This window comes from Maniola hyperantus, chromosome 8, assembly GCF_902806685.2.
Source record: "Maniola hyperantus chromosome 8, iAphHyp1.2, whole genome shotgun sequence".
NCBI lineage: Eukaryota > Metazoa > Arthropoda > Insecta > Lepidoptera > Nymphalidae > Maniola > Maniola hyperantus.
In genome coordinates, this window is record NC_048543.1 from 9,245,792 (window position 1) to 9,273,299 (window position 27,508).

The 27,508-nt window shown below is 38.5% G+C and overlaps 4 protein-coding genes across 4 annotated transcripts in view; 2 read left to right on the top strand and 2 right to left on the bottom strand.

The window, feature by feature from the left end:
- The window catches only part of stumps (DBB domain-containing protein stumps), a 35,575-nt gene extending 24,970 nt beyond the window's left edge, over window positions 1-10,605 (bottom strand). Inside the window, exon 1 of the mRNA XM_034971253.2 lies at window positions 10,343-10,605. Within this exon, the coding sequence (XP_034827144.1) occupies window positions 10,343-10,346 (4 nt within the window). The 5' untranslated portion in view covers window positions 10,347-10,605. The remainder of the gene's footprint in view (window positions 1-10,342) is intronic.
- A 5,839-nt stretch (window positions 10,606-16,444) lies between these two features.
- The window catches only part of PH4alphaEFB (prolyl 4-hydroxylase subunit alpha-1), a 43,723-nt gene continuing 32,659 nt past the window's right edge, over window positions 16,445-27,508 (bottom strand). The window contains exon 15 of the transcript XR_011237015.1: window positions 16,445-16,463. The gene's annotated coding sequence lies outside the window, so the exon portion shown is untranslated. The remainder of the gene's footprint in view (window positions 16,464-27,508) is intronic.
- On the top strand, window positions 18,235-20,407 carry jdp (DnaJ domain-containing protein). Its single transcript, XM_034971293.2, has 3 exons — window positions 18,235-18,391; window positions 18,845-18,946; window positions 19,190-20,407. Exons 1-3 carry the CDS (start codon window positions 18,305-18,307, stop codon window positions 19,511-19,513), a joined length of 513 nt encoding a protein of 170 aa, XP_034827184.1. The 5' UTR covers window positions 18,235-18,304; the 3' UTR covers window positions 19,514-20,407.
- Window positions 22,331-24,415, top strand: LOC138402689 (myosin-8-like). The gene has a single exon (XM_069500350.1). The coding sequence runs from the start codon at window positions 22,331-22,333 to the stop codon at window positions 24,413-24,415; it is 2,085 nt and encodes a 694-aa protein (XP_069356451.1).

Below are 27,508 nucleotides of genomic sequence, written 5' to 3' on the forward strand. Positions count from 1 at the left end.
AGAGCTGAAACTTTGTTATTTTTCAGTTACCTACTTGACTGCTAGAGCCCTAGAGATTTCAGAAGGATGCGTAAAATGTGTAGTGTGTACTAAAATAAAATAACTTTCCGACTCCAACCCTTCTCACTTAGAGAGGAGACCGGTCCTCTGCAGTGAGCCGGCGATGGGTTAATCATAATAACTTTCCGATCCAAGTATACTACCTATCTTATTTTATTTTATTTTATTTTTATTATTCATGTACCAAAAATTGTAGTTACAAAGTAATAATAAATTAAGTTACATCGGAAATGCATGTATCTTCATGTGAAAGCTCTTTTCATTACTAGCGAACTACTTAACTAAGGTATATCAAATAGGAATTAGGTAGGTACAGCCAAAAAAAATAAGTTATAAGTTTTGTGTGTTTGTGCTTTTACACTGTCAGTTCATAATATGTACTCAGATATAATTATGCAGTTTCAAATTCAGCAAGAAATGTGCATAATGATGTGTATTAAATTTCCAATCTCGGGTTTTGACTGAGCCGCCGCGCCGCGCCGCGTCGGTAAAACGAGAAGTGTGACTGGGGGACACATCTTGCAAGCATACGCAGCTGTTCCGTATCGCATGCGAAATATAAATACCTTGCATGCCGATCAACAGTTATTTGGGTTATTTTACTTACGTTTCGCCTTAGATGAACGCTACACAGCGGAGACCAATCCTTAATCTAAGCGTTTTCCATTACTATTTATTGTCTTTTTTGTTAACGGGGGTAGCCCGAATCTGGGAGACTGGGTATGGGATTTCTAACCTCCAATACCACATCGGTGGCCACCTCCTCATTCGACGACCTCTCTGACGCAGTGGTCTTACAAGAGGGATGATCTTTTCTCGATTCCCGGCAGGGGGAACTTCTTATTATACTTATACTTATTCTGTCATGCCAGATGGGTAGACGAAATAGTGGAGATAGCGGGTCGAAGGTGGCTAGCCTCAACTAAAGATAGAGCCAAGTGGAAATCCTTGGAGGAGGCTTTTACCCGAAGGGGGTCCATACAAAAACTTTAATTTTACATTATAATATAATTAGACCTAGGTACTTATGTAAATAATTTGTAATACTAACATACTAACCCTAATTTTAATTTTATAATATTAACTAACTACTAATCATAATTATTTTAAGTACTTACTCACTATAACTTTATGTCAAAAACTTTGTATGGAATTAAATAAAGCTTTATTATTATTATTATTCTGTAAATTGTCTCTGGTCTGGTCTAGTGGGAGGCTTCGACCGTGGCTTCAAAACCGTGGATATAAGTATAGGTACATGCATTGCTTCTTAAATGAAATCTACTTTATGGTGATATCTAGTAGGTACTATCACAAGTGGCAAGCGCACGGACGTGGTGTAGATCCAGCAAAGACGTGGCGTTGTCACATGTAAGTTCCATGCACCATATCCATGTAGGTATGATGCTGGTTGTTGGTACGCGAGTGGTTCGCCCCGAACTAAGACCTCGTGGTATCCCATAACAGCGCCAACTATTAACATTATTGTGATTTTATATCAAAAATTCTGATGCCCATTAAAAATGAAATAATTTCGTTTCTTTATTTTTATAATTTTAGATTTGTTGTTCAAAAACAGGATATGACTAAAATTATACTAAATTTCAGTTTATAAAATGTACCTAGCCGTTTTTGACATATAGCGTCGAATTCAAACTCCACTTTGAAGACCCCCATTTCGTATGGGAGCCCCCCTAAAATGAAGCTTTTTATATTTTTTATCCAATATTCGGCTGAAAGCTTTCAGTTTACCTAATATTATGTTTAAATTTGAAGTAATTACGTTCAGTAATTCGGAATTTATAAAGCTGTGACAGATGGACGGATGGACAAGTGCAATTTCACTCAAGCAGACTCAGAGACCTGGCTCGCTGCGCTCGATCAATGAAACGTAGCGGTGGCTACGTTGTGCCTGCATTTGTACCGGCTCCGCCTTATACAAATAAAAAACTTCCGAAATTCCTAAGACTCATTCAAAAATTATTTGGATTTAAGATTGGATAAACGACATAAAAATAACGTACGATTATAAAATACCACACACTGTCAGTCAGTGGAAGTAAAAAAAAATCACCAGATGTCGATCTGACTGTGTTTACTTACATCTGCTTGTAATACAAAGCTCACTTTTATACCACCAAACATTTTACAATGGAGTACAAGGAAGTAAGATTTTCAAAGAAATTACTGTTCCGACTTCCTTACCGTTATTTGGAACAAAGTAATCTCTTCCATGTGATGACGTACCCTCTATCCTATACTTATTTATAAATGTAAGTAGATAGGTACATATTATATTCCAAGAATCTTTCTATAACCCATTAAGGATCAAGCAACAAGTAAAACGTGGCGTGCGTCCCTGGGTGTGTGTTCCACTGCTCTTCTAAGATCGAGTTCGTTAGTCTATCGCACAGACTGTCTATCGGAAAGGACAGGACCTATGCACAACCAATGCACCCATTTGGAGACGTGGCAGGTGTAGCGTCCAAACTACAAAACTCTTTTTACCTGACGCGAACCGTTAGGTGCATAATACATTGTACAAGCTACGTTATAACGTCCACGCGAACGAAGTCGCGGGTATCAACTAGTGGTACTAAAAAAACATCTTAATTAATGTAATTACATCCTACAAACAAAATACGAGCCCCAAAACTCATTACAAAAGTCCAAATAAAGCATTAGGTAAGTGATACATGCACAAAAACTGCGGGACAAATTAAGACATGGAATAAAATTAAGTCGGTAGGTAGTATATAGTGCTGTGGTTGGGTTCAAAATCCGCGGGGTATTTGCGGAATGCCTGCGTGTTTATTTATGACTGGGCAGAGCGCATGTGCCTGAACAGAAGGTACCTACTGCAGATTGCAGCAGCTGATTTTAGGCTGAACATTCATTGCCTTTGAATTCAAAACGCAACTCGCTCAATGTACAAACAATGGACAACCATTTTCTTACAAATTGCTATGCCTTGTATTATGTTTAGGTTAACCCCTAAAGTGGCATTGTAAATAGGAACAGTCAAATCGAACAAAATAGGACCCATTAAAAATGCAGCTTTAGTAATAATAGTATATCGGCATAGCAATAATTTCTACTAAGTTTAGGTCTTAAGTCGCACATCTCTCTCGCGACTTTGCTTTGCAGAGCTTTGTCGATGAAAAAGCTCCAAGAAAGCGTTGACGCACTGAATAGTAGGTACCTGTTTTTCTAAATAAGTGTGCTATCAAGTTAGCTATACCGCTCTCCATAATTTTTAACCTGTCCATTAATGTCTTCAGCAGTTTCCCTGACAAATGGAAAGAAGCACATATAGTACCCATACACAAAAGCGGATCAAAAACCCAAATAGAAAATTATCGACCTATATCAATCCTGAACGTGATGAGTAAGTTATTTGAAAAAGTGATCTACAGACATATACGCCCCATTATAACTAGATCTATTCCATATGAACAGCACGGTTTCATGAAGAATCGTTCTACCGTTACAAATTTGGCTGTTTTCACGGATTACGTACTGCAGAGCATGGACGACAGATGTCAAGTGGATGTGGTCTACACGGACTTCGAAAAAGCATTCGACCGTGTAGATCATGTTATCCTACTTCAAAAACTAAGTGTACTTGGCATAAATGGGAGCTTGCTCCGGTGGTTCACTTCATACATTAAAAACCATATGCAAGCAGTTGTCTTGGGTAGTGCTAGAAGTGACTTCGTGACTATACCCTCAGGAGTACCTCAAGGGTCCATTCTAGGCCCCCTTTTATATAACGCCTATATATTTGACATTGGAAGCTGCTTCCACCATGCGCAATACTTAATGTTTGCGGATGACAAAAAAGTTTTCGCCAAAATACGTTCCATTGAAGATTGTTATAAATTACAAAAAGACCTCAATGCCTTGACAGAATACTACGCAAGGAACAGGATCTCAGTTAATGTTAAAAAGTGCCACCATATAACTTTGACTCGTAAAATAAATATAATTGAATTTGACTACATAATCAATGGCACAAACTTACCCAGAGTGACTACCGTTAGAGATCTGGGTATCCAAGTTGATACTAAACTTTCAATGGATGTCCATATTGATATGGTAGTAAATAGAGCTTACAAACAATTGGGTTTCATCAAACGGGTAACCCGTTCTTTTAGTAATGTGGAATGCATAAAAACACTTTACTTCGCGTATGTCCGGAGTATTCTAGAATATGCGTGTAATATCTGGTCGCCTCAATACATAATATATGCCCATAGGCTTGAAACCATACAGAGGCAGTTTCTTAAATACTTAGCTTTTAAAGACTTTAAAAAATTTAATAGTTATGAGGAAGCGTGTACTCACTACGGTATCGGCTCACTGGAACATAGAAGGGAACAATGTGATATGTTGTTACTGCAAGCAATTTTAACCGGCTCAATCGATTGTCCTAGCTTACTCTCAGCCTTTTCATTTAATGCTCAACCTTTAAGAACGCGTCACACGCGCCTTCTAAATGTTCCCAAATCTAACTCAAATTATGCGCGAAATTCTATAATTCCACGCTTGGTACGTACTTATAACAATCAGTTCGCTGAGTTTGACTTATTTTACCTATCAAACAATAAATTTAAAAAGGAATTAAGAAACTATCATCGTAAAACAAAAAAAAAAGTAGCTAACATCTAAATATGCATGCAATCATACACTCCCATTTACACACACACACACATGCACACACGCTCACACATACTCATAAGCACACACTCACATACGCATACACACACACATACAATCATACACACACTGTTGTAATTTTATTTTATTATTGTATATACCTACATTTATTCTAACTCTATTCTGTTAAAATAGTTTAATTATAATTTTAAGTAATCTCTTTTGGCCTTCTGTTATACCTAGATTTAAATTTAAATAATAATTATGTATTTACGCTGTTGATTACTTTCAAATAAACAAAAAAAAAAAAAAAAAAATACTCATTGTGCTTGAGCTGCAGAGGGTCTCTACTAACAAAGATTATAGCTATTAGCACAGAGTAAGGTCTTAGATAAGGAAAAACAACCTTATAACGCGTAAAATTTAACTCCTCACGGCTCACGCGCACGGCGCAATCTTTAACTTTATGTGTCTGTCAAAAGTACGATTTTAGTCCTTATTTTAAAGGTAAACCGTACTTTTGACATTACAGTTGACCCATACCTAGAGTTAAAAATGGCGCGTGATGAGTCATTTTGTATGGATTATATTTTGGTACAATCCGCTAAAACCAAGTCTTACAATTTATTTGCATTTCTGTGCATTGTGGTCTAGGTAGGTTCAACTCCTGAAGATTCTCCGGTCGGAGTTTAGGTGCTGCGTATTGTATGCTTAGTTGCTTGCTTTACATGCATCATGTTCAGTAAGTTATGGGAGGCCGGGCGGTGCATATCGCACACCTGCAGATTTGTCTGTTTTGGCGGATTATAGCGGATCGAGTTTGTTGTTCCTCGTGTATATACTTTCGCAAAGTAACGCCTGCTTCTATCCAACTTATAGGACATCTACACAAGACGAATGACAAATCAAATGATTAAATCTGTTGTTATGGACAATGTAAATTTTCACAGTGATGTAAAACATACATAGAATACAGAATAAGGGTCAATAGACAAAGATGGGCATTATCGGATGGCGACGGCGAAGCCACGGCTTAGATACAATTGGATGCTTCCGCTTGTCGAATTAATTCCCTGTGCACATACGTCGTACGGCAGGCGAATGATGGGGATACATCTTCGATACATCCCATGCGATTATAACATCTATTTACAGGGCCATTAGAATTACAATCCTGTATATTTAATGGGTAGGATAGATATTTAAGTCTCACCCATGGAATACGGCTTGACCCTATAGTGTGTTCGGACTTTAGTGACCATGCAGTGTATGTACCTAGCTACCATCCTATCTATACTAGCTGTGCACTTTATCTAAGATTAATTAATTCGCATAATAATTTTTGTTTTCTAAAGAAATACCAACGATTGCATACCTACCCACGAAAAGAAAGCATCATCATCATAACTGTTCTTTACTTTTGACTGAGATAAAAAATGAGGAAAATAATGCGACTTTCAAATTCTCTCACTTTAAAATAACAGAATTTAAAAAAACTTAATGTACCTACCTAACTTTACCAGGAATCGAACCAGTTACCCACAGCTCTTGTCAACGAAGAAGTAGTAGAACCTACCTATATAAAAGGTATGTAGGTATAGGTAGGTACCTATAATCACTAATATCTACAATTAGCGCTCTTCGGCATGCTGAGCGATTGTCACATTTGCATTAATTTATGAATCGTGCGATTTACCTAATATTAAGTAGGTATAACTTATAAGGTATTACCTCCTTACCTGTTCTTTTTCAGAAACACACGAGAAGCCCTTGTCTGCATTTCTAAATTGCTTCTGCCCGGAATCTTATCCGAGACCAACCAGTCACCTTTACGCCAAAGGTCTTTAGATTTGCTCCTAAATAATATAGGTACCTACATATTTACCTAGGAACATTAACGAATTATTATGCAGAAAGGTAGGTACGTAGCTAGGTAAGTACGAAAAGCTTATTGTGGAAATGAATACTACCTATTGTTTAGGTTTTAATCTGCATGTCACGTGAGATGTGATTATCTTTGATAGAGAATACTAAGTACTGAAGAATACTTTTAGATTCTGTGATAATACCCACTAGATACTACGTCATAAAGAAACCAAAATGATTTGAACCGAGATTTTGATCTCAAGCCTGAAATATCAACGTAGCTCATATCGTGTTGGGTCTAGGAACTAAAGATTTTTCAAAAACAGGATTTATTAGGTATATATGGTCTACGTTGTAGACATCCCATTTGAAAAATCAGAACCCATAGAGAAAGGATTTTCAGTAATTCCATCCGAGATAACCAATACTACATATAAGTCATTGGAGATAACCTATTACCTATAGGATGCAGGAGCACGTGTTTGTCTCAATAAATAAATAAATTAAATTAATTATAAGAGGTAATAAAGGATATTTTTTTCACTATTTGAATAGTAGGTAAATTATTCCAGATGGGCATGTATGTATAAGACATAAGTATAATATTTTTATACCAAACTAGCTGCCCCGGCGAACTTCGTACCGCCTAACAGTAGATTCTTTTTCGGGAATTTTTTTAAATTTTTCTCCGTAAGAACCATCCTCGTACTTCAAGGAATATTAAGAATTTATATTAAGTATAAAAAGAATTAGCGAAATCGGTTCAGCTGTTCTCGAGATTTGCGATGAGCAACACATTCAGCGATTCATTTATATATATATACCTAGATAGAATTCGTTCGCGTGGATTTAGGTTTTTAAAAATCCATGGAAACTCTTTGATTTTCCGGGCTTGCATCCCGGGGAAAGATACAGGTTACTTTATAATATTGACAAAATTGGTTGGACGGATGGGCCGTAAAAAGCTAGCAGACAGACAGACATACTTTCGCTTTTATAATATTAGTATGGATTAAATTCCACCCGAGTGAAGCGGGCGGATCAGCTAATTACTTATGTATTGTACTTATAAACTTGTTTTAAAAGTTTTCCTACCTACTTAATAGATTTGTGTTGAAAAGCCACATGTAATAAAATCACATCAGAGAATCAGAGAGAATAAAATCAACGCTGTACCTACTTAATTCACAGATCTTGAGAAAAAAATACCGATGAAGTAGGTCATCCGGGCGCCCCACATAGCTGCCCTATATACCTACAGGCAGGTACGGTCAGCGTTGCATAAATCAATAACAGTCGAATGGAACTGGGTTCAATACAAATGTAGGAAACAACCAATATGTACAGGTAATCTATATCTACGTAGTAACGGAAATATATCCTACTATAGGTACGGCCATAGAGTTACCATTTCTATAGAGTGCAAACTTTACTGAAGCCTTGGTCAGGTAACGCGCGACGGACGCGCAGCACGGCAGGGCAGGGCAGGATGACTGAACTGAACGCGGATACGATTTGTGATATTATAAGGAACGAATTGTATAAAAACACTAGCCGCGGCTTCGCTCCCGTAGAAACTTCGCAAAATCCGACTTACTACATATTTTTATAGGGAAACTCAGTGATATGGGATATGGGAATCTCAACAGACAAAACAAACAAAATTTCAGCTTTCTAGGTTCAAGCGTTTAGGTTGAGCGTTGATGTGAATGAGACTGGTCGAACGACAGGTCGAGATGTCAATCGGGGTACGATGCGGGGGGACGATCCGCACACCCGCGTTCGCCCGCACCGGTTTAACGCAGGGGCTGTACAGGGCGACCTTTGTTATTTCGACATCGACTTTCATTACCTCAAATTCGACTTTCGTAACTTCGAATTCGACTTTCGTAACTTCGAATTCGACTTTCTTAACCTCGACATCAACCATCGCCATCTCGAAGTCGATCAACGTAACCATCGTTACCTCGACATCGGCCATCGTTACCTCAAAGTCGACCTTCGTTACCTAAACACCAACTTTCGTTACCTCGAAGTCGACTTTCGTAACCTCGATATATTTACCTCGACATCGACTTTCATTACCTCAAATTCGACTTTCGTAACCTCGACGTCAATCATCATCATCTCGGAGTCGACTTTCGTATCCTTGTCATCTGCTATCGTTACCTCGAAGTCGACTTTCAAGGTTGTCTGTCAAGGGTAGGGAACACTCACGGTAGTGAGGCTAACACTACGAAACACTTACTACGAAAACGAAATTTGAATGGAATTTTAAAGAAACACTCGCGACATTTATGTATAAGTTGGGATGTAACTAAGTTGCCCAGCGTTATCCAAGTATGAATAAAGTAGGTGGGTAGGTATATACTGTACAAAGAATAATAAAGTGTTAATTGACGCATTGTTTTATCGAAACGGGGCCGTGGACGCTTTTGGCACGCATGCTAACAGTACCTCCCTGTCAATGTCATGCGCACTTAGTAGGCTAATTAGATGCACTATATTAATTGCTGCCAGATAGATACTAATTACATTAGTAGTTTAACTAACGGAAATGACCATATAAAATAGTAGGTACATACAAAGTAATTTACAGCCGAATGTAATGTACATCGACCTTTAGAAGAAGATAGCAGATTTGTAGAGCGTTTTCTCCGTCGATAACGACAATACTTCATATATGTATGAGTGACAGAGACAACGCTCTACAAAGCTGAAATGTCATTCTAAAGGCCGATGTACATTACTTAAGTTAAGTAACTACTGCACAACTTACTAGACCTAACTTAAGTAAGTACTTAAGTTAGGTCTAGTAAGTTGTGCATTAGGGGCTAGGCCAGAAGTTTGCAACTTGCAAGATATTATAATACATATTATGATATCCTAGTACCTAGTTAAGACCCTATTCGGGAGGTTGGGGGTTCATTCCCGGGGACGCACCTCTGGCCGCGGCAGAAATGCTTCGGTGTTCTCGTGAACCAGTCGCCAGCACAGCGCAGGAGCGCCGTGGGGTTTTAGTGGGTATTCCGGTCGCCTCTCGGCTGGCGAGTCCCACATACCCTGCCCGTTCACGGGAGGGATGCGTAAATGCATTTCCCAACGATAAAAAAGGGACGCACCTCTGAATTTTAGGGTTATGTGCGTTTTAAACAATTAAATATGGCTGGCTTTAACGGTGAAAGAAAACATTGTGAGGAAACCTAATGCCTCAGTTTTTCATAATTTTCTCAGGCATTCCGAACCAGTGGTAGATGCATCCGACTATTCGTAAGCACTTGTAAAAGTTTATACGAATAAAAAAGATTTTCATTTTCATTTTTCATTTTCATTTTCAAGGTCACAGCAGTCTGCCAATCCGCACGTTTGGCCAAACTCTTTTCATACTGAGAGATTTAAGGATTTCTTTAACATAATCAATTATTATCTCTAGGTAAGTAGGTACTTATTGAGCAATGTATGAAAACACGAACACACTTAGAAGGTATTAGGTAGCAGAAATGCTAAACTTTTATTTTTTTATATCTACTTAATATTTATAACCGCACTTAGCGTAGGATCTTCATGTGTGATTTAGGTACCTACCTATTCATGTGATTTAAGTATCTGTGCACACTGCACACGTCTCGATGTTAAATCCATCTCAACAAAAAATTAAAGGTTGAACAAACTTTTGGCGGGGACACGGAGCGAATAGAAAATGTGGGAACGAAGCTCGGGGCATTGTTGTCAAGCATTCATATGCCACTCCACTCACCCATTGCCGGGACATCCGCCGCTACTTCCGCTACCAAAGATGGAGGATCTTCGAACGTCTAGTTCGTTGACAGCGCCCGTCGACGTCCCCAATACTGTATCATAACAGCGCCACAATAATATCAACCATCTTTTGGAATAACAAATGAGCGATCGAACACTAGCGCGCGGAAAATTTATTCGCGTGGTGTAAACATTATTAATTTCCTCAAGCGAGGCACACAGCCGATGTGGCCGATGAGCTCCGTAAACTTGCGTTTAGATCGTCTTCAGTGGCTATTTTTGATGCAAAAGCGTGTTGGGAGTTTGAAGCGCCAATGTCTAGAGCATGCACGGAATATGCAATGTCGTTCGTTGCCTTGATGTTAATATCGGGTTCCAAGCTTTGTCCTTTTTATGTAATTATTAAACCAGGTTTACCAATATTCTTTGTTTAAAAAACCTATTAGGAATATTAAGATTGAAGTTTATATTATTGTCTACTGTAGGTACCTACCTCGGTAGGTACCTATAGTTGTGTCTTTCTTCCCCAACGAAACTGCGCCCTGTGATTTATTCTTACTTTTAAATAAAATAGGAAGGAAGGTACCGACCTATTCCTAGATTTATTGGGATTATACATCTTGTATTGGGTTTTGGCATTCGCTAATGCCGGAAATAAAGATAGGTAGGTAGTTCAAAAAATCGAAATATCTACCTCGCAACAACTTTTAGTTTATACGTTTTTCGCTTTTTTTTTAATGAGAAGTAGGTAGGTATCTGTTTATTAGTTGCGGCACTGAATACCTATCTTATAAGTAAGTTCCTAAGTATAAGTTTAGGTATACATTAGGTCATTGGTCAAATTTTTCCAAGAAAAAACTTTCGCAGGTACCTACATAGATAGATATTAAATTAGGTAGGTACTAGACATGTGTCCGCTATAGCTTAACTTAACTGAAAACCGCTGCCGTGCCTATAGCGTACCGTAGCGTTATTGTCGTAGCTAGCAACGGTTTTCAGTTATCATCTATGACGAACCACCTGACAACGCAACGCTGCCAACTGGCAACTGACAATGCATTGTTTGGTTTTTTGGTAACTAGAAACGCAATAATTATGCCTTCTCTTTCTTTCTTTCACTGAAAGCTGAGAAGGAGCGGTTATTGGCTACCGGCTTAGTAACTAAGAACTTGGTAAACCAAAGCCGACCTTATCTCTATTACGCTAAGGCTTAACTGTACAAGTACTTGTCCATTACACTTTGATCTATCATTCTAAATACAGTTAGCCTTAGAGTAATAGAGATAAGGTCCTCTTTGGTTTATCAATCTTCATGAAATGTTTTTGGTTAACTGGACTGTGGCAAACTATTCGTGCAGGCGTCCACTATAGTTTGACCTATGTCAATGATCAAATTAAACTTTACTGCTATGAACTTAAGGTTGTGATTACTTCACGATATTCATGAAAGTAAAATTGGTTTTATTTTAGTGAATATGCGCGCGCTAGCTATACAGACGGTATTGATACGGCAGCTAGCTTAGTTACTACTACGGAAACCGCTGCGCGTTGCGCATATTAAATTAGTTGAAACACAACTCTGATACCGATATTCGGCAACGGTTAACAATATCGGTATTGAAACTAAGTAACTGTTGATTAACCGTTGCCGTAAATAGCCAATAACGCCCATCTTTAGTAGGTACCTACCTACATCAAAATTGGTAATATAAGTGTAAGTAGGTACCTACCTCCAATAGACACAATCGTAGTCCGTATGGTTTGAGGTTTCGTAGTCCTCGTTATTGTGTTTAGGTACTACTACTACGTTAACCTACGATACCTACGTTACTATACTTCTATTGTTTTAATAACTTTTAGGGTTCCGTACTAATTTGGTAGATAAGTTTGAGTCTGAACTTTGCTATGCAGTTTAAAACAAGCGATTCGTTATGTTCAGGTTCCTCGACGCAAACTTATCTAGTGCCAAGGCCTAGTAGTAGAAGGTCCCCAGTGTCCAGTGGGAACCTTCATCCTAGACATAATGTATTGCCTGCTTTAAATTGCATAGCAATCTCAACACTACTAGGTAGTCCCATAAGTGGAAAAGAAAACAGGAGCTTTGTAAACTTAGTTTTTTTAGGGTTCCGTAGTAATTTGGTAGATAGGTACATTTGAGTCGAGAAACCTAAACACAATGAATCGCTTGCTTAAGTTGCATAATAGCAATCGCAACTCTACTAGTCCCATTGAGTGTAGAAAATAATCTTTTAGGTCGAATTCACACGGCCAGTTGAAGCAGTCAGGATTGACAGACTGCTTCAAGCTGCGACTGCATAGCAAAATACAGTCTTCTATCTGCATACATATAGTAGGCGACAGGTCGAGTTGGCAATCGGGGAAGGAACGCCCCGCACACCCACACAACCCCCGCGGTAATCCGGTGCGGGCACAGGAAAAAATTGGGGGAAAATCTGAAAACCATGAACCGGCTCACTACAGAGCACGGGTCTCCTCTCAGAGTGAGAAGGGTTTTGACCATAGTCTACCACGCTGGTCATGTGCGGATTGGTAGACTTCACACACCTTTGAGAACATTATGGAGAACTCTTAGACATGCAGGTTTCCTCACAATGTTTCCCTTCACTGTTAAAGCAAGTGATATTTAATTACTTAAAACGCACATAACTTCGAAAAGTTAGAGGTACGTGCCCGGGATCGAACTCCCGACCTCCGATTAGAAGGCAGACGTCCTAACCACTAGTCTATCACAGCTTAATTTTTGGTTACATCAAAGAAAAAATTTAAAATGTGTTAGTGATCAAATAAAAAGTTTTCTTTCTTTCTTTCTTATTGCGGGGCGTCCCCCGCCTCATACCCCGTGTTCCGTACTTTTGATAGTTTTATTAATTCTAGCACAAAACAGCTGCCTTTTTCCAAATTCTTATAATTTTATTAAAATCAGTCAGGGTTTAAAATATGGCCACTTCTAAAATGGTACGGATAACCTAAAACGGCAACACTACAGTGCTGTCAACTGTTAGTCGAAGTTGACAGACATACTCCAACGGCTATCGATAAAGAAAATCGCATTATAGACGCGAAATTCAGCAATCGTGAACCAGATCATCAACCCTGGACCTTACCAGCGCATCTTGGGGGCCCCCATCATCGGAGCGCGTTCCCGGATCCGGTAAGTGACTGCATTACAAACACTGACCGTCCATTAGCTTTTCTTCTAAACACCCCGATTGGCATCTCAACCTGTCGCGGACTATACATGGAGCCGTTCGAGCAGTTGCGACTGCTCCGGGTGGTCGCAGCAGTTATATGGCAGCTTCGAGCTGTTATTCAATGACTGCTCGAGGTGCCCGTGTAAGGCCGGCCTTAAACTTAGTTTTTTTAGGATATTTTCAATATATAGTTCTCGACTCTAGTATCATAAGGTCGGATGTGGATTTTTGCTACTTTTCAGGAGAGCCAAAACAAAAATGCTAGGGAAATCGGGTCATAATTTCTTAACTACTAGAGATACAATTTGAGTTGTTTTTGTAATATTTAACACTTAACTGTACCTATCATTAACCATTACTAGAAATACTTTATCATTAATAAATAAAATTTAAACTCACAATTTCTTCAAAATGGACGATATGCGACTTTATGCTGGTAATATTCGTAACTGTGCTAAAAAATTGTGTGCATAAGTTGTAAACCGACTTTATGGCTGCAATTTTTACTATTACAAATTTGAAATAAAAGTCGGATCTATTACTTAATATTTCATAATACGTCTTAACTGATTATACATAAGTAATATTCGGACAAAAGATCACAGTAGTTATCTCACAAAAATCATTTAGGAGTTTTGTGAGATAGCAACAATGTACCTATCTGATTTTTCTGAAACTGATTAGTTAGATCTGAAACATAATAATTGCATTCGCCCGATAGTCTGACCATTGCATCCGTGTAAACCTTGTGACTTCTGAATGAATGAAAATAACATTTACAAATTCACAAATAAAGCCCATTAATTAAAAACAACGGCCAAAAATTGGAAAAAAAAATTACAAAGTAATTAGAAACCTACAGTGGGCCAAACATTTTTTGTGGAATTGCATACATGACGGTTACATCAATATAGAAATCTAAAACATGCCAACATAGCCTGATTTTCCTTATAATGATTAGGTACGTAAAGTAAGAATGGAGGTCAGCAGGTGCCTACTGCAAAAGTTGGTTATATTTTACAGTGGATAATGGTTTCTCATTATGTCGTATATTGGGCGAAAGCGGGGAAGAATTTTAAGTTTATATGTACCTATAACATACTAATGAAATACAAAAAAGTCTTCTTTAAAGTAGTTTTTATAAAATAATAACACCCAGCATTATTGCGTTAGTTGTAGCCAGGTAATATATTCCGAAATCTGAAAATCCCCGCCGTTCTTATTTTTTTTTTTGATATAACAAACGCTCCTGATATATCACCTTTGTAAAGGGATGTGGTCTTTAAAAATATGTTGTAGTGCCAAATCAAACTTATCAAAAAGTTTTGTTTCCTTCGCATGTTCTTGTAAACTGTGATCAATCTCTTAGTTTAGTAATCTGCATTGTTTTCAGCTGTTCCCTTTTTTTCTATTTGTGCATGGATTACATCTTACTCCACGTAGGTACATGTTGCATTTTAGCATAAAGCTTGTGATTTATCATCTTTTAGTGTGGTAATCCTTATAATAATCATAAGTAAACCATAACGATTATCATGCTCCGATTATGACCGACACAATTATCAGACCACAAAGTCAATTCTTCAACAATTTCGAGAATACTTTGTTTCTTCTCTAGTAGATTAATGAAATAAGACAGATACTGTTTTATTCCTTCCGCTGCAGCTGATGTTTTCAGACCACATTAAAGTAGCAACACTACTGGTAGCATCATGAATCGTTTTTAAGGTGCAGAAACTACGCAGGTATAAGGATTTACTGTTAGTCAAATCCGGCATTGCCACTTTTGTAATAAAAAAAATACTTTCTGCTTTCTTGAAAATTCCATTGCTTCTGTTTCGACTGTTCTTTTTAACAGATACTTATTTAAACTGTTTTTTTCGTGTTTTAGTTAAGTTTTTTTTATTTTTTTACTTTCACTTTTATTAGTTTTTAATTAATAAATTAATTTATACTACATTTATATTTAAATTAACATAATCTAAAGCTTCCTATAATTAGGTATGTTTCGTTAGAATCACTATCATCACATATTGTAGGTGCCTTATAATTTCTGCTCTCGATTAATATCAAATTCGGTCGATTATAAGACGGGTAAAGTAGAAGGGTTGAAGTGGTTGATTAGGTACTCTAATTTTTTAAGGCTACGTTAAAAACTAGGGCAATAAATTTTTGGGCAAAAAATAAAGCCTGTGGTAGCACATTGTGGCCTTATGTTTGGTGGGGCCACCACTTTACAGAGGCCGTATTGTGCAGCCTCTGTAGCAATTTTTTTGTAATATTTTTCATTCTCTGTTGGTTAGCATGTAGGAGCTATTGTACATCCCGCAGGCGCAGAGGATGATGATCCGGCTGCATCGTCCGATTCTGTCCGATTGCTTTGGGTGCCGTTTAGTGGCACTTGTAGGTTGGAGTTTATAACCAGATTGGGGCTTATAACTTGCCGATTGGGTTCTTCTTTCAGTCTCAAGGCGACTTGAATAACATTGGTCCAGCTATTGCCTTTCAAAAGTTTGTCCTTAATTGGATTTTCACCAATGATTGGGGGGGTCATCATCCTCAGGTAAGGTGTCAATATCATTGAATATGGTATCAATATAATCATCCCCAAAGGAACCTTCCTGTTCCGTAGAGTTTGGACTAGGTTCTTGGATGTCTTCCGTTTTTGTTAATGAACCATACGCAATGACTAGCGGCCCTGCAAGGTGTTCTTGTGCAGGCACTTGCCACGACGAAAGATCAGCTTGTCCCACATCGTCTATTGTAGGTGTCCCAATGCTCCAGTCTTCGCAGTAGTCATCTGATACTGGTTCCAAGTAAAGCCTGGGCGTACTCAATCTAACACTATACCAGACAATCAATAAGAGTAATTTATTACCTATTTTGAATAAATCATTTGACTTTTGACTTTTTGACTACTCGAAGACGGTATGAGGACACCTTCCCGTTCTTCTTCTCCGTCTTCTAATAAAGCGTCAGTCTCAGTCTGGGAACCCGCCACATCCCTTGAGTTCAACGCGACAGGTTCTGTATATTTATTTGACTCAACTGCCGACTTGCGTTTCTTAAAAATGCAGTTTTTATTAAAAAAACATATGCATATTAAAAAAACTGATGATTTGAACTGTGATTCATAAAAAACACAATAAATGCACGGTTTTTTGCTTAGTGGGGTTTTATTATAATATATGTTTAGATTTCCATGGTGTGATTTTCGTGGTCCTAAAAGATTTTCTAGTCTACATTTTCAAAATGCCTTCAGCTTTATTCTGGCTCTTTACTTTTTTCCCGCAGTTTAGTCCAAAATTTTGGTGAAATAGGATGGATCTCTTACCTATTAATCACATCAACTTTAATGTAGTCACAAACAAAAAGCTTTATTTCAACTTACTTCCATGAATTTTATTGCAAAATTATTTATATTACAAGGCAAAAAGTCTTAAATGATTCACAGTCCAAATATTAATACAAAAATTCGAAGCATAACATCTGTTGTGATTTTACCTAACAAAATTATTACATATTTTAGAAGCAGAAGTGCGTAGCTGCAGTACCAGCTAGTATTACAAATAAACTTATTTCGTAGCATAATGGTCGAACTCAAAATACATCTATAATTTTTCTCCATTGCTTTGGTGCATACATACGCAAGTCAAAAAATATAATTATGGTTCTCCAAATTTTTAGAATGTGTTCAGATACGACATTATGCATGTATTTATCTTTGCAACGAAAAGAGATATAAATACTGGTGTCAGCTTGGCAGAAAGAGCCCGAAATGCTCATTACCTTTATGTAAAAAAGTGAGTTTGGTCGGAAGTACACATCCGACCTTATGATACTAGAGTCGAGAGTTATAACTGTGTAAAAGCAGTGTTTTGTAAAAGAATTCTAATCGGAGGTCGCGGGTTCGATCCCGGGCACGCACCTCTAACTTTTCGGAATTATTTGCGTTTTAATTAATTAAATATCACTTGATTTAACGGTGAAGGAAAACATCGTGAGGAAACCTGCATGCCTGAGAGTTCTCCATAATGTTCTCAAAGGTGTGTGAAGTCTACCAATCCGCACATGGCCAGCGTGGTAGACTATGGCCAACATCCTTCTCACTCTGAGAGGAGACCCGCGCTCTGTAGTGAGCCGGTGATGGGTTGATCATGATGATGATGATGATGATGTAATTACAATAGACATGCAAATGAATGTGACTTTGAACAAAATTTAAAAAAAAAACGCCTGCTGAATTATTGATCTCAATACTCTGAGCTGCGCAGTAAAAGCTTTATTCACTTTATACAATAACATACTACAACTACATACCTACTACCTACTAGGGTACATTGTACGTTAGAAAACGTTTGGTTTATCAACTTTATTAATATACATTACTGGATCTACGTTGAAAATAGAATTTAAAGCTAAATAAGTGAGCAATGTACCATGTATATTCCACAGTAGTTGTCATTTTATGAGTTTCCTTAGCTTGTGTGTGTAACTGACAACACGTAGTGTGAGTAACACGAGAGAGAATGTGCTGTACAGATTTTCTGATGGAACGTTATTCTATTTTAGACCTTCACTACTTTTAATAAGGTCTACAAAAGCATTAACAAACCCATGACCCAACTCTACTATTGGTTGAACAACTCTACAATCTACGCAGTTGCAGAAATATTATCAACAGTCAACACCTACATTGACAAATTTCATCAGTGTACACTGGGGTTTTGATAGGGAGGGTCGTGAAAATGACCGGAGTGGATGAAATATTAAATTATCAAAGAAACCCTGAAGACGACTTCTATGGAGTGCTGGGTTGTGATGAAAATTCCAGTGTAAGTTTGCTATTTATTCAAGTGAATTGTTTGGTAAAGTTTTTATTTTATATTGATTTCTCTGAATGTGACCTTATTATGAGGCCGCGAGTGTTGACCTACATCCTGGAATATTTTGCAGCAAAAAAACTTGATTTGACATAACAATTGACGTACCAAATTAGATTTAAAAACATTGAGTTGTATTGATGAAGGTAACAATAATTGTTTACTTAAGTATGCACACAGCTATGTACGATCCGATTGCGATGAAACTTTGTACATTTTGTCATTGGGAGTTGGACTTGCTGGGGGGATTCTGGTATAGTATCATCAGTGTGTTTAAATTATAGGCGTGCGGGTATTTTATGCAAGAAAAATATTGCGACCAGTCGGCCCATAGGAAGATACTATTTTATAAAAATCGAACATTAATGCTCCTAATTAATCCTAATATATTTTTCCTTTTTTCAGGTTGATCAAATAATCGCAGAGTATAAAGTGCTGGCATTGCAATACCATCCTGATAAGAATGATGGAGACAAAGATGCTGAAGCAAAGTTTCAAAAACTAAAGGTAGGGTATAAGATTTTTTAATAATAGCAAAGTTTTGCTTAAGTGTTTTGTTCATTTCGCTTACCTAATTTGTGAAATTACGTAGGAGGAAAATCCCAGGAAAATCGCAAAGAACAAAATCCTATATCTTCTTAATAGGAATCAATTGACTTTCAAGTCCACTGTTAAACCTGTTCTGAACCATACAAATAATAAAATGAATAAAGTGCGTATGAGAGAGAATTATTTTATTTTTGATTGCAGGAAGCAAAAGAAACATTGTGTGATCCATCTAAGAGAGCTCTATATGACAAGTGGAGGCAGAGTGGGATCTCCATCGGCTACAAACAGTGGCTCGGTATGAAGGACCACATTCAGCAATCCATGCACTGGTCCAAGCCCAACACGAAGGACCGGATGTTGGAAGACGAGTCGGGACGCTCCTCGGGACCCTCGAGCCTCGGCCCCACCAATGCCGCCGCTCGTCGAGCCTCAGAGGGAGGTGCCGCGCTCTGGGGCCGTTGGGGAGGAGGTAACCAAGAACCGCCGTCTGAAGTAATCTCCAAATTCCGCAATTATGAGATCTAATCTCTTGCTGTGGTTTATTTATTTCAGTAAAAGAAGCAAGAGATTATTTGTGCCCTAATCTCTTGTTTTGTTGAGATTGAATTTAAGTTTGTCGATTCCTTGCCATTACGTATTTTTAATTTCAATTAACGTACAATTAGGTTAATATTTGGATGGTAAATTAACCTTCCAATGGGCACTATATTCATCATGTCAGCTCATGGAACAAAATGCTCGAATGTCACTCGATATTTAAATGTTCAGTGTTTGATGTTCTTAAATTTTCAGTGTTTTAGTACTTACTTATCGGTGTTAGAGCCCCAAGTTTAGAAGTTCTCTAGCTTGTATCTCTGGTAGCCTATCCTTAGCTTTAAGCTACGCACATTCCTAAAACATATGAGTCTGATTATTACATTTCTGCTGTGTAAGGTTTACAAGAATCTATTATATTTTAAAGAGTTATATTTTTGATCCTCTTTGATAATAATTATCTTACTATAAGTATTACATAAACCCACTGTTTGGAAGGTGAAGAACTGGTAAAGTTGTGACTTACTTACAGGGTATTGTTGAGAAAGGGACAGTTTTTGTGTTAAGTTACCTTGGCAAATCTACAACTGATATTATTATACCTATTATTTTGAATTTGCTGAAATAGAATATATTTATTAGATGTTTGCCCCAGGTTGCTAGATGTAAGTAGAGTAATAATTATATGTGTTAAATGTTTTCAACAGTATTTTCTCTTTATTGAATGTTTTGAAATAAATATTTAAACGTTATATTATTAGTGTAGTAGATTTGGAAATCTGATGGTTAACATATTATATGTCTATATGAATCTCTTTATGAATAAAATTTTATTTTTGACGTACCTAATATCTAAATGGAACAATAAATTTTACTGAAAGTACCTATATTGACTTTTATTTCCTTAAGTAAATTTACCTTATAGTCATCATACCTATACTATACTTCAAAAATATCATCATCAACCAATAGTCCACAGCTGGACATAAGTCTCTTTTTGGGACTTCCACACGCCACCGTCTCACGCCGCGCCGCCTGATTTCAGAGGTTCCTTGCAATTCGTTTGATGTCGTCTATCCATCTAGTGGGGGTCTTCCAAAACTGAGCTTTCCTGTGCGAGGTCGCAATTCATTGTGGTTCTCCTACGGATCTCCTAATTTCTGATTTGATCACGTAGAGAAACTCCAAGCAGAGCTCTCTCCATCGCCCGCTGTGTGACTCTGAGCTTTCTTATCAGGTCCATAGTTAGCGACGATGTCTCAGATCTTTGTCATCACTGGCAACACTCACTGTTCGAAGACTGGTCTTAAGCAATAAGGAATTTTGGACGAGAAAACATTTCGTCAACATTACCTGATCGTGGTACCCCCTGCTGGTCTACAATCGAGACCCTGGCGACCGACAAATGGTAGGTAGCCATTTCGTATCGCCTAGACTGGATAAATGGCACAGGCCCGTGTTGGGCAGCAGTGACACCGGTGCCACCAGTCTAGTCCTGCAATGACCAAAATGCCCGGCGCGGTCATTATGGGCAAACCCTGGAATAGAAGGTGACATAAGGCCATAGTCCCCAGCGGCCCCGCTATTCCTGGCTCTGGCAGTGGTTACGGTAACGGTGGGGCAAAGGTTAAGAAGAATCTCCGGCAGAAATTCCGCTGCCAACCCCGACGACTGAACCTGGCAATATATACCTTCAGAAATATATTCCTACCACCTAAAAATTAGAGACAAACATTGATATAATTTTAGATTAACAATCATCGTTACTGAATAAATCTATGGTTATGAATTATGATAGACAATTCAAATATAACAGCCAAGAAAATCCTTTTTGAGGTTTTTAATTTTTCGTACATGTTGATAGCAATTTGAATACAATATAGTCAAAGTCCCTCTCGCAACCTGCGCCCTAAGTGCCTCACAAGTCATCTCAGTGAACATCATATTTATAACTACTATGAATAATAGTCATAGGAATCTTCTCAGGTAATTACAAAACGGGTGAATCCCCCACTGTCAGTAGGGGATTTCTTGTTTTGGTTTGATGACATTTTTCACAGAAGCTGTTTTGTAAATAATACGGCATCACCACGTACGAAAACACAAAGAAATAATTCAATTCGCGGGCGCGTTGTTTAACAATTCCGTAAATTCCTGCTTGGAAAGAAAACAAGCAGCGCGTGCTGCATGTCGCAGGAAGCAAATATCCATAGGAAGTATAAGTAGGTACCCCTACTTTAAATTATGCAACATTTTTGTTATGTAATATACCTACGACTAGTGAATGCCCACGGGAAAAGTTATTATAAAAAATATATTTAAAAAACCGATATATTTTAAGCTTTTTAGTGTAAGTAGTCATTGCTTGATACCTAAAATATCAATTCACCATCAGAAATTCCCGAATCCCCACGGCTTAGGAGTTCAGTACCTTAAGCCGTGGGGATTCGGGAATTACGGCTTAGGAGTTCAGTACCTTCCCGTGAGGGGTTGCTAGTACCCCCATCGGGCGCGTCCCCGGGTGGCGGATAGGGGAATACCTCCCAGATATGGGTGGAACCAGGGAAATCAAATACCTGGCGCGGACCAACACTAGCAAACCGGCTGGAGTGCCGGACTAAAAAACTCCTGAGGGTGGTATGTGCGCAGCATTCTCAGTACTGGGCTGAGCTGATGAGGTCGACGTGGAGCCAAAAAGGTCTGTCCAGATGCAGCGGCTGGCGGGAGGAGTGGGGTTTACTCTGCTAACCCGGCAGGCGCACTGCAAACGTGGGGGGGGGGGGGGGGGGGAAATTGGGAAATATTTTGATGGCGGATTTAAAAAGACAGAATAAACTACCCCAGGAGGGTACCGACTGCTCAGCGGAAGGGAAATCCCTCACTGACGTTTCGTCAGTCTGCCCCACGTATTCTGGGGGGGGCAAGATTCGCTCACCAAAATCGTCAGGAGAAGAGGAGGAAGAGAGAAGGACAGAAAAACTGGTGTTAGAGGGGGGAGAAAATTTGGAGGAAGAGAAAAGGAGAGAAAAATTGGAAGAACTTATAGACCCATTTACGAGAAGAGAATCTCTACGGCGAACACCACCAGGTCAATCGAAAATACTGGAAAACAAGAATACTGAAAGTGACGTTTCTGCAGAAGCAATGGATGCTGATATCTTATGCGATGAAGATAGCACACCGAACAAAGAACTGAGGACAGAAGAAGATAGACGTCCAAAAAAACGAAAGAAGGTATCTAGCCCAACTATAATACAGCCGAGCGAGATAGAGCCTTCAGAAGAACTCAAGAAAATTAAAGCAAAAGTGGAAGAACTAGCAAAATTTACTAGGGAAAACAAAAAAGTACACAGCGAGGTCAAAAAGTTTGCATCTGATTTAACTAGTCTAGTCAGACAAACAGTCACTAAGTATAAATACGATATGGCTAAATTTTACGAATTACAACAAGAATTCAATACGTATAGGAAATCTCAAGAACATAAAGTTTCGGAACTAGCAGAACAGATAGAAAAAGTCAAACAAGACTATGAAAAAAGATTTGATGAACTAAGGCAGGAGAGAAACACTATGCATAAAAAAAGCGATACTTTTGACAAGAAATTTGATCTAAATCAGCAAGAAATCAAGGAATACGATCAACTTATGACAAAACTACATGTAGAATGGACCCCAGATAGCTTTAGAAATGTGAAAGTAGACCATGGAGATATATTTAAAGATATACGTAACAATGCTGTATACTTTTGTGAAGAACAGACAAAGTTGCAATCAAGAACAGGAAAAAGAGTACTCAATAGATACCCAGAAATACTAGATGGAGATACAATAATTTGCGAAGGTGGCAGCTACAATATATTAGAACGGTCGGTAACCTTACTGGCTAACGAGGGTAACAAGACAAAGACTAATAAAGTCATTGTCGTGTTTTATGATCCGTCCAAGCAAGATGGAAGAAGTCAACACGACGTCTATTTGCTATGCCAAGAAATTAAGAAAATAGCAGTTAAATATAGTATGAGTGAAATATCCTTTATTACACCACAAGGCATAGCAACGGATGTAATGAAGAAGATTCTTGAAGTTATATTTCATAATAGTGAGATTTTCATATTTCTGCGAGCAAAGAAGAAAATAACACCACAAAATGGAAGTAAGCATTTAGATAGGAATGAAGAAGTAATAATTATTGAAGGTGATTCGGACTCATATGCACAAGTATTAAGAAAATTAAAAAATGGCTTAAAAGGAAGCAATGCCTTAGATCAAATAAAAGGAGTCAGGAAATCAAATAAAGGTGATGTTTTAGTACAGGTTAGGGAAAATGCTTTAGAGGTGTCAAAAACCATTAAAGACATAGTAGAGAACAAAAAAGTGAAGACGCTTACGAAAAAGACGAAAACTACTGTACACATTAAAAACATTGACAGTGTCGCGGACATGGAGGAAGTCAGGACAGCTATATTAGATACAAAAATAGTACAATCGCCAGAACAACTAGAAGTCAGATCCTTAAGACCCATGCAAAATGGAAATCAGATTGCCACAGTAGTGCTAGAAAGCAATGACGCGGATGAACTGCTAGAAATGAACAAAATTAGGATAGGTCTATGCATATGCCAAGCGCAACAGAGAATAGACGTACTTAAATGTTACCGATGCTGGGCACATGATCACATAGCAGCGAAATGCACCGGAGTGGACAGAAGTCAAAAATGCCATATTTGCGCTCAAGATGGTCATAAAGCCAAAAATTGTACGAATAAAGCTTTCTGTCCGCTTTGCAATATAGAAGGTCACTCATCAGGTAGTGGGAGCTGCAAGCGTTTCCAGCAGGCTCTGGCTAAAGCCAGACAGAACAAAAGACGAAAAGACTCTGTAATAAATAGATAATGGCGTTCAAAGTTCTTCAATTGAATGCAAATAGAAGTATTAGTGCCCACGATATGGCCTTGGTAACGGCATCGGAAAAAAAGTGCGATTTTATAGCTCTCAGTGAACCTAATTTCGCAAAATGCAAAGCTAGTAACCAGCACCACTATGTCAGTGAGGATCTAGGCGCCATGATAATAAATCACAGTAAAAAATACCACGTGACAAAATATCGCACAGCGGGCTGTTTTATCTGTATCGAAACTGGAGATTTTTCACTTTATAGCGTATATGTCAGTCCTAACAAGTGTACCACTGATGGGTTTGTAAATTACCTGTGTGATATCCAACATGACATAAAGGTATTAGCGTGCCCTGCAAATAAAGTCATCGTAACAGGAGACTTCAATGCTAAACATACATGCTGGGGGGGCAACCAAACGACAAGAAGAGGTATTGAACTACTGGAATGGGCACATTCCTTAGAACTAAATATTGTTAACGATGGACTAGTGCCAACTTGTGTACGCCCAAACGGTAAGTCATACATTGATATGACATTTGTAAGTGACAACGTGATGGCAGACAAAATTAATTGGACAGTCTCAGAGGATGATGTATCTATGAGCGATCACAGAATTATAGTTACTAGCATAGAAGGTAAGGGTAAGGACACGCCAAAATATAGATTTGGTAAAACTAATTTAGAGGCATTTAACTCGGCTTTTGAAGCATTAGTCAAGAAAAAGGAAGTAAACTATGCAGAATGTGACAATGCACTTAAAGTAGCATACAAGCTAAGCACACCGCAAATAAGATGCGATGACAACTACAAATTACCTTACTGGTGGACACAAGACATACAAGTGAAAATAAAAGAAACTAGAATGAGGCGGAGAAAATTCCAGAAATGTAAAGAGGAAAAGAAAAGAGGAGAGTTAGAACAAGAATACAAGGCCTGCAAAAAAGAACTAAAATCTGCCCTAATTCTGGCAAAAGTGCAGAAGTGGAGTGATCTGTGCAACGAGTTAGAAGAGGATGTTTTTGGTGGTGCCTATAAAATAGTCAAAAGCCAACTTCAGCTACCTAATCCTAAGACAACCCTATCTCTGGAAGAGAAAAAGAAAGTTTTTAGTGACCTGTTTATAGTATCAAAATGTGAAGAACTGAAAAGAGAATATATAGATAAAGAATATGAAGATTTCGAAGGCTTGAAGTTCTCAGTGAAGGATATAAAGGATGCTGCGGACAGAATAAAGAAAGGAAAAGCCCCGGGCCCAGACTCAATACCACCGGAAGTTATAAATCAGGTTATACTAAAATTTCCACTCTATTTTACCCAGCTATTTAATGGGCTCCTAGAGAGCGGAAAGTTCCCTGATAGCTGGAAGCTCTCAAAACTCATCCTTATTGACAAACCAAAAAAGTCGCCAAGGGAACCTAATAAATATAGACCAATTTGTCTGATCAATGTCCTAGCAAAGACTTACGAAAGACTTCTTAACACTAGACTCATACAGGAAATAGACAGAAACGGAGGATTCCAGGAAAATCAGTACGGCTTTAGAAAAGGAAGAACGACAGTAGATGCAATAACGCAAGTAACTAATATCGCAAGACAAGCAAAAAAAGACAATAAATGGAACGGTTTAATCCTGGTCGATGTGCGAAATGCGTTCAACACTGCATCCTGGTCGAAAATAATAGCTATGCTGAAAAGGAAGAACGTAAGCAAATATCTAATAAATAGCATAATAGACTACCTAGATCATAGAGCTATTCAACTACAGAAGGGAGTTCTAGTCGAGATAGGAGGAGGTGTTCCCCAAGGTTCAGTCCTTGGTCCAACCCTATGGAACATATTGTACGACGATGTCATGTCGGTGGAGGTTCCGGAAGGTGTCAAACTAATTTGTTATGCAGATGATTTAGCAGTGTCAGTGACAGCCAATAATGTGGAAGATCTAGTTAGGAAAGGGGATGAAGCTCTGCATAACATAATGTTATGGATGACCCACAACCGACTAGAAATCGCTCCAGAAAAAACGGTGGCTATTATTTTCAACAGAAGATTAAACGCAGAGTACGTCTTCACCTGCGGCAACACACACATAAAACCCACCTCTACCTGTGAAAAAGCCCAAAAAACTATTAAGGCACTCACCTCAATACTACCAAATACACGTGGACCGAACTCGCGAAAAAGAAGGACCCTAGCTCTAGCAATGCAGTCCACCATAATGTATGCGGCTCCAATATGGGCTACGGCCATGGACAAGGTAACACACAGGAGGACAGTGTTGAGCACGCAGCGTATGATGGCATTGAGAACCTGCTGCGCCTATAAAACAACATCCACCGACGCTGCCCTCGTACTGGCGAATTTAATCCCAGCTCATCTCCTGGCGAGGGAAAGATCAGAAAGCTATGGATTAAAATTGCCAGATGCAAGAAGAGCTGCCAGAGAAAGAACCCTGCTTAGATGGCAAGAAGAATGGGACCAGTCCGCAAATGGACGATGGACGCATAGGCTGATTAGAGATATAAAGAGCTGGGTATCCAGGAAACACGGTGTACTGACGTTCCGGATGACACAATGTTTCACAGGACACGGGGTGTTTATGCAGTACACAGAGCGTATAAAAAAAGGGACAGTAGTAAATGTATGTACTGCATTGAACCAATAGACGATACGGAACATACATTGTTCCGGTGTCCTCAGTTTGAGGTAGAAAGAAAGAATGTCGTGGACGAGCTGGGAGACGAGTTTAGGGTGGAGAGCCTCGTAAATACTATTCTGGAAGAGGAAAAGAAGTGGGTGACAATCCAGAGATATTATATAGAAATCATAATGGAAAGAAAAGAGAAAGACGAAAGAGAAGGAAGATGAGTCAGACCGCGGCAGTAATGGTAGGCCAACAAGGCGGGAACGTTATTGCTTGAAGAAAGGAGGGGTTTTTAGTCGGTAGGAGTCCGGCACTATGTCCATGAGGATTTTCCCCTCCTACGAAAAAAAAAAAAAAAAAAAAAAAAAAAAAGGAGTTCAGTACCTTGCAGCATCAGCATTGAGGAGTTGGGATCCGAAGTTCAATGGTGTAACTGCAGTCTATGCTT

What these genes read in the sequence shown, in the direction of transcription:
- LOC138402689 (XM_069500350.1), top strand. Translation starts at nt 22,331, where the DNA reads ATGGCGGATTTAAAAAGACAGAATAAACTACCCCAGGAGGGTACCGAC.
- jdp (XM_034971293.2), top strand. Translation starts at nt 18,305, where the DNA reads ATGACCGGAGTGGATGAAATATTAAATTATCAAAGAAACCCTGAAGAC. An exon ending in GTTGTGATGAAAATTCCAGT is followed by an intron (nt 18,392 to 18,844) that starts GTAAGTTTGCTA and finishes TCCTTTTTTCAG; the next exon opens with GTTGATCAAATAATCGCAGA. An exon ending in CAAAGTTTCAAAAACTAAAG is followed by an intron (nt 18,947 to 19,189) that starts GTAGGGTATAAG and finishes TTTTGATTGCAG; the next exon opens with GAAGCAAAAGAAACATTGTG.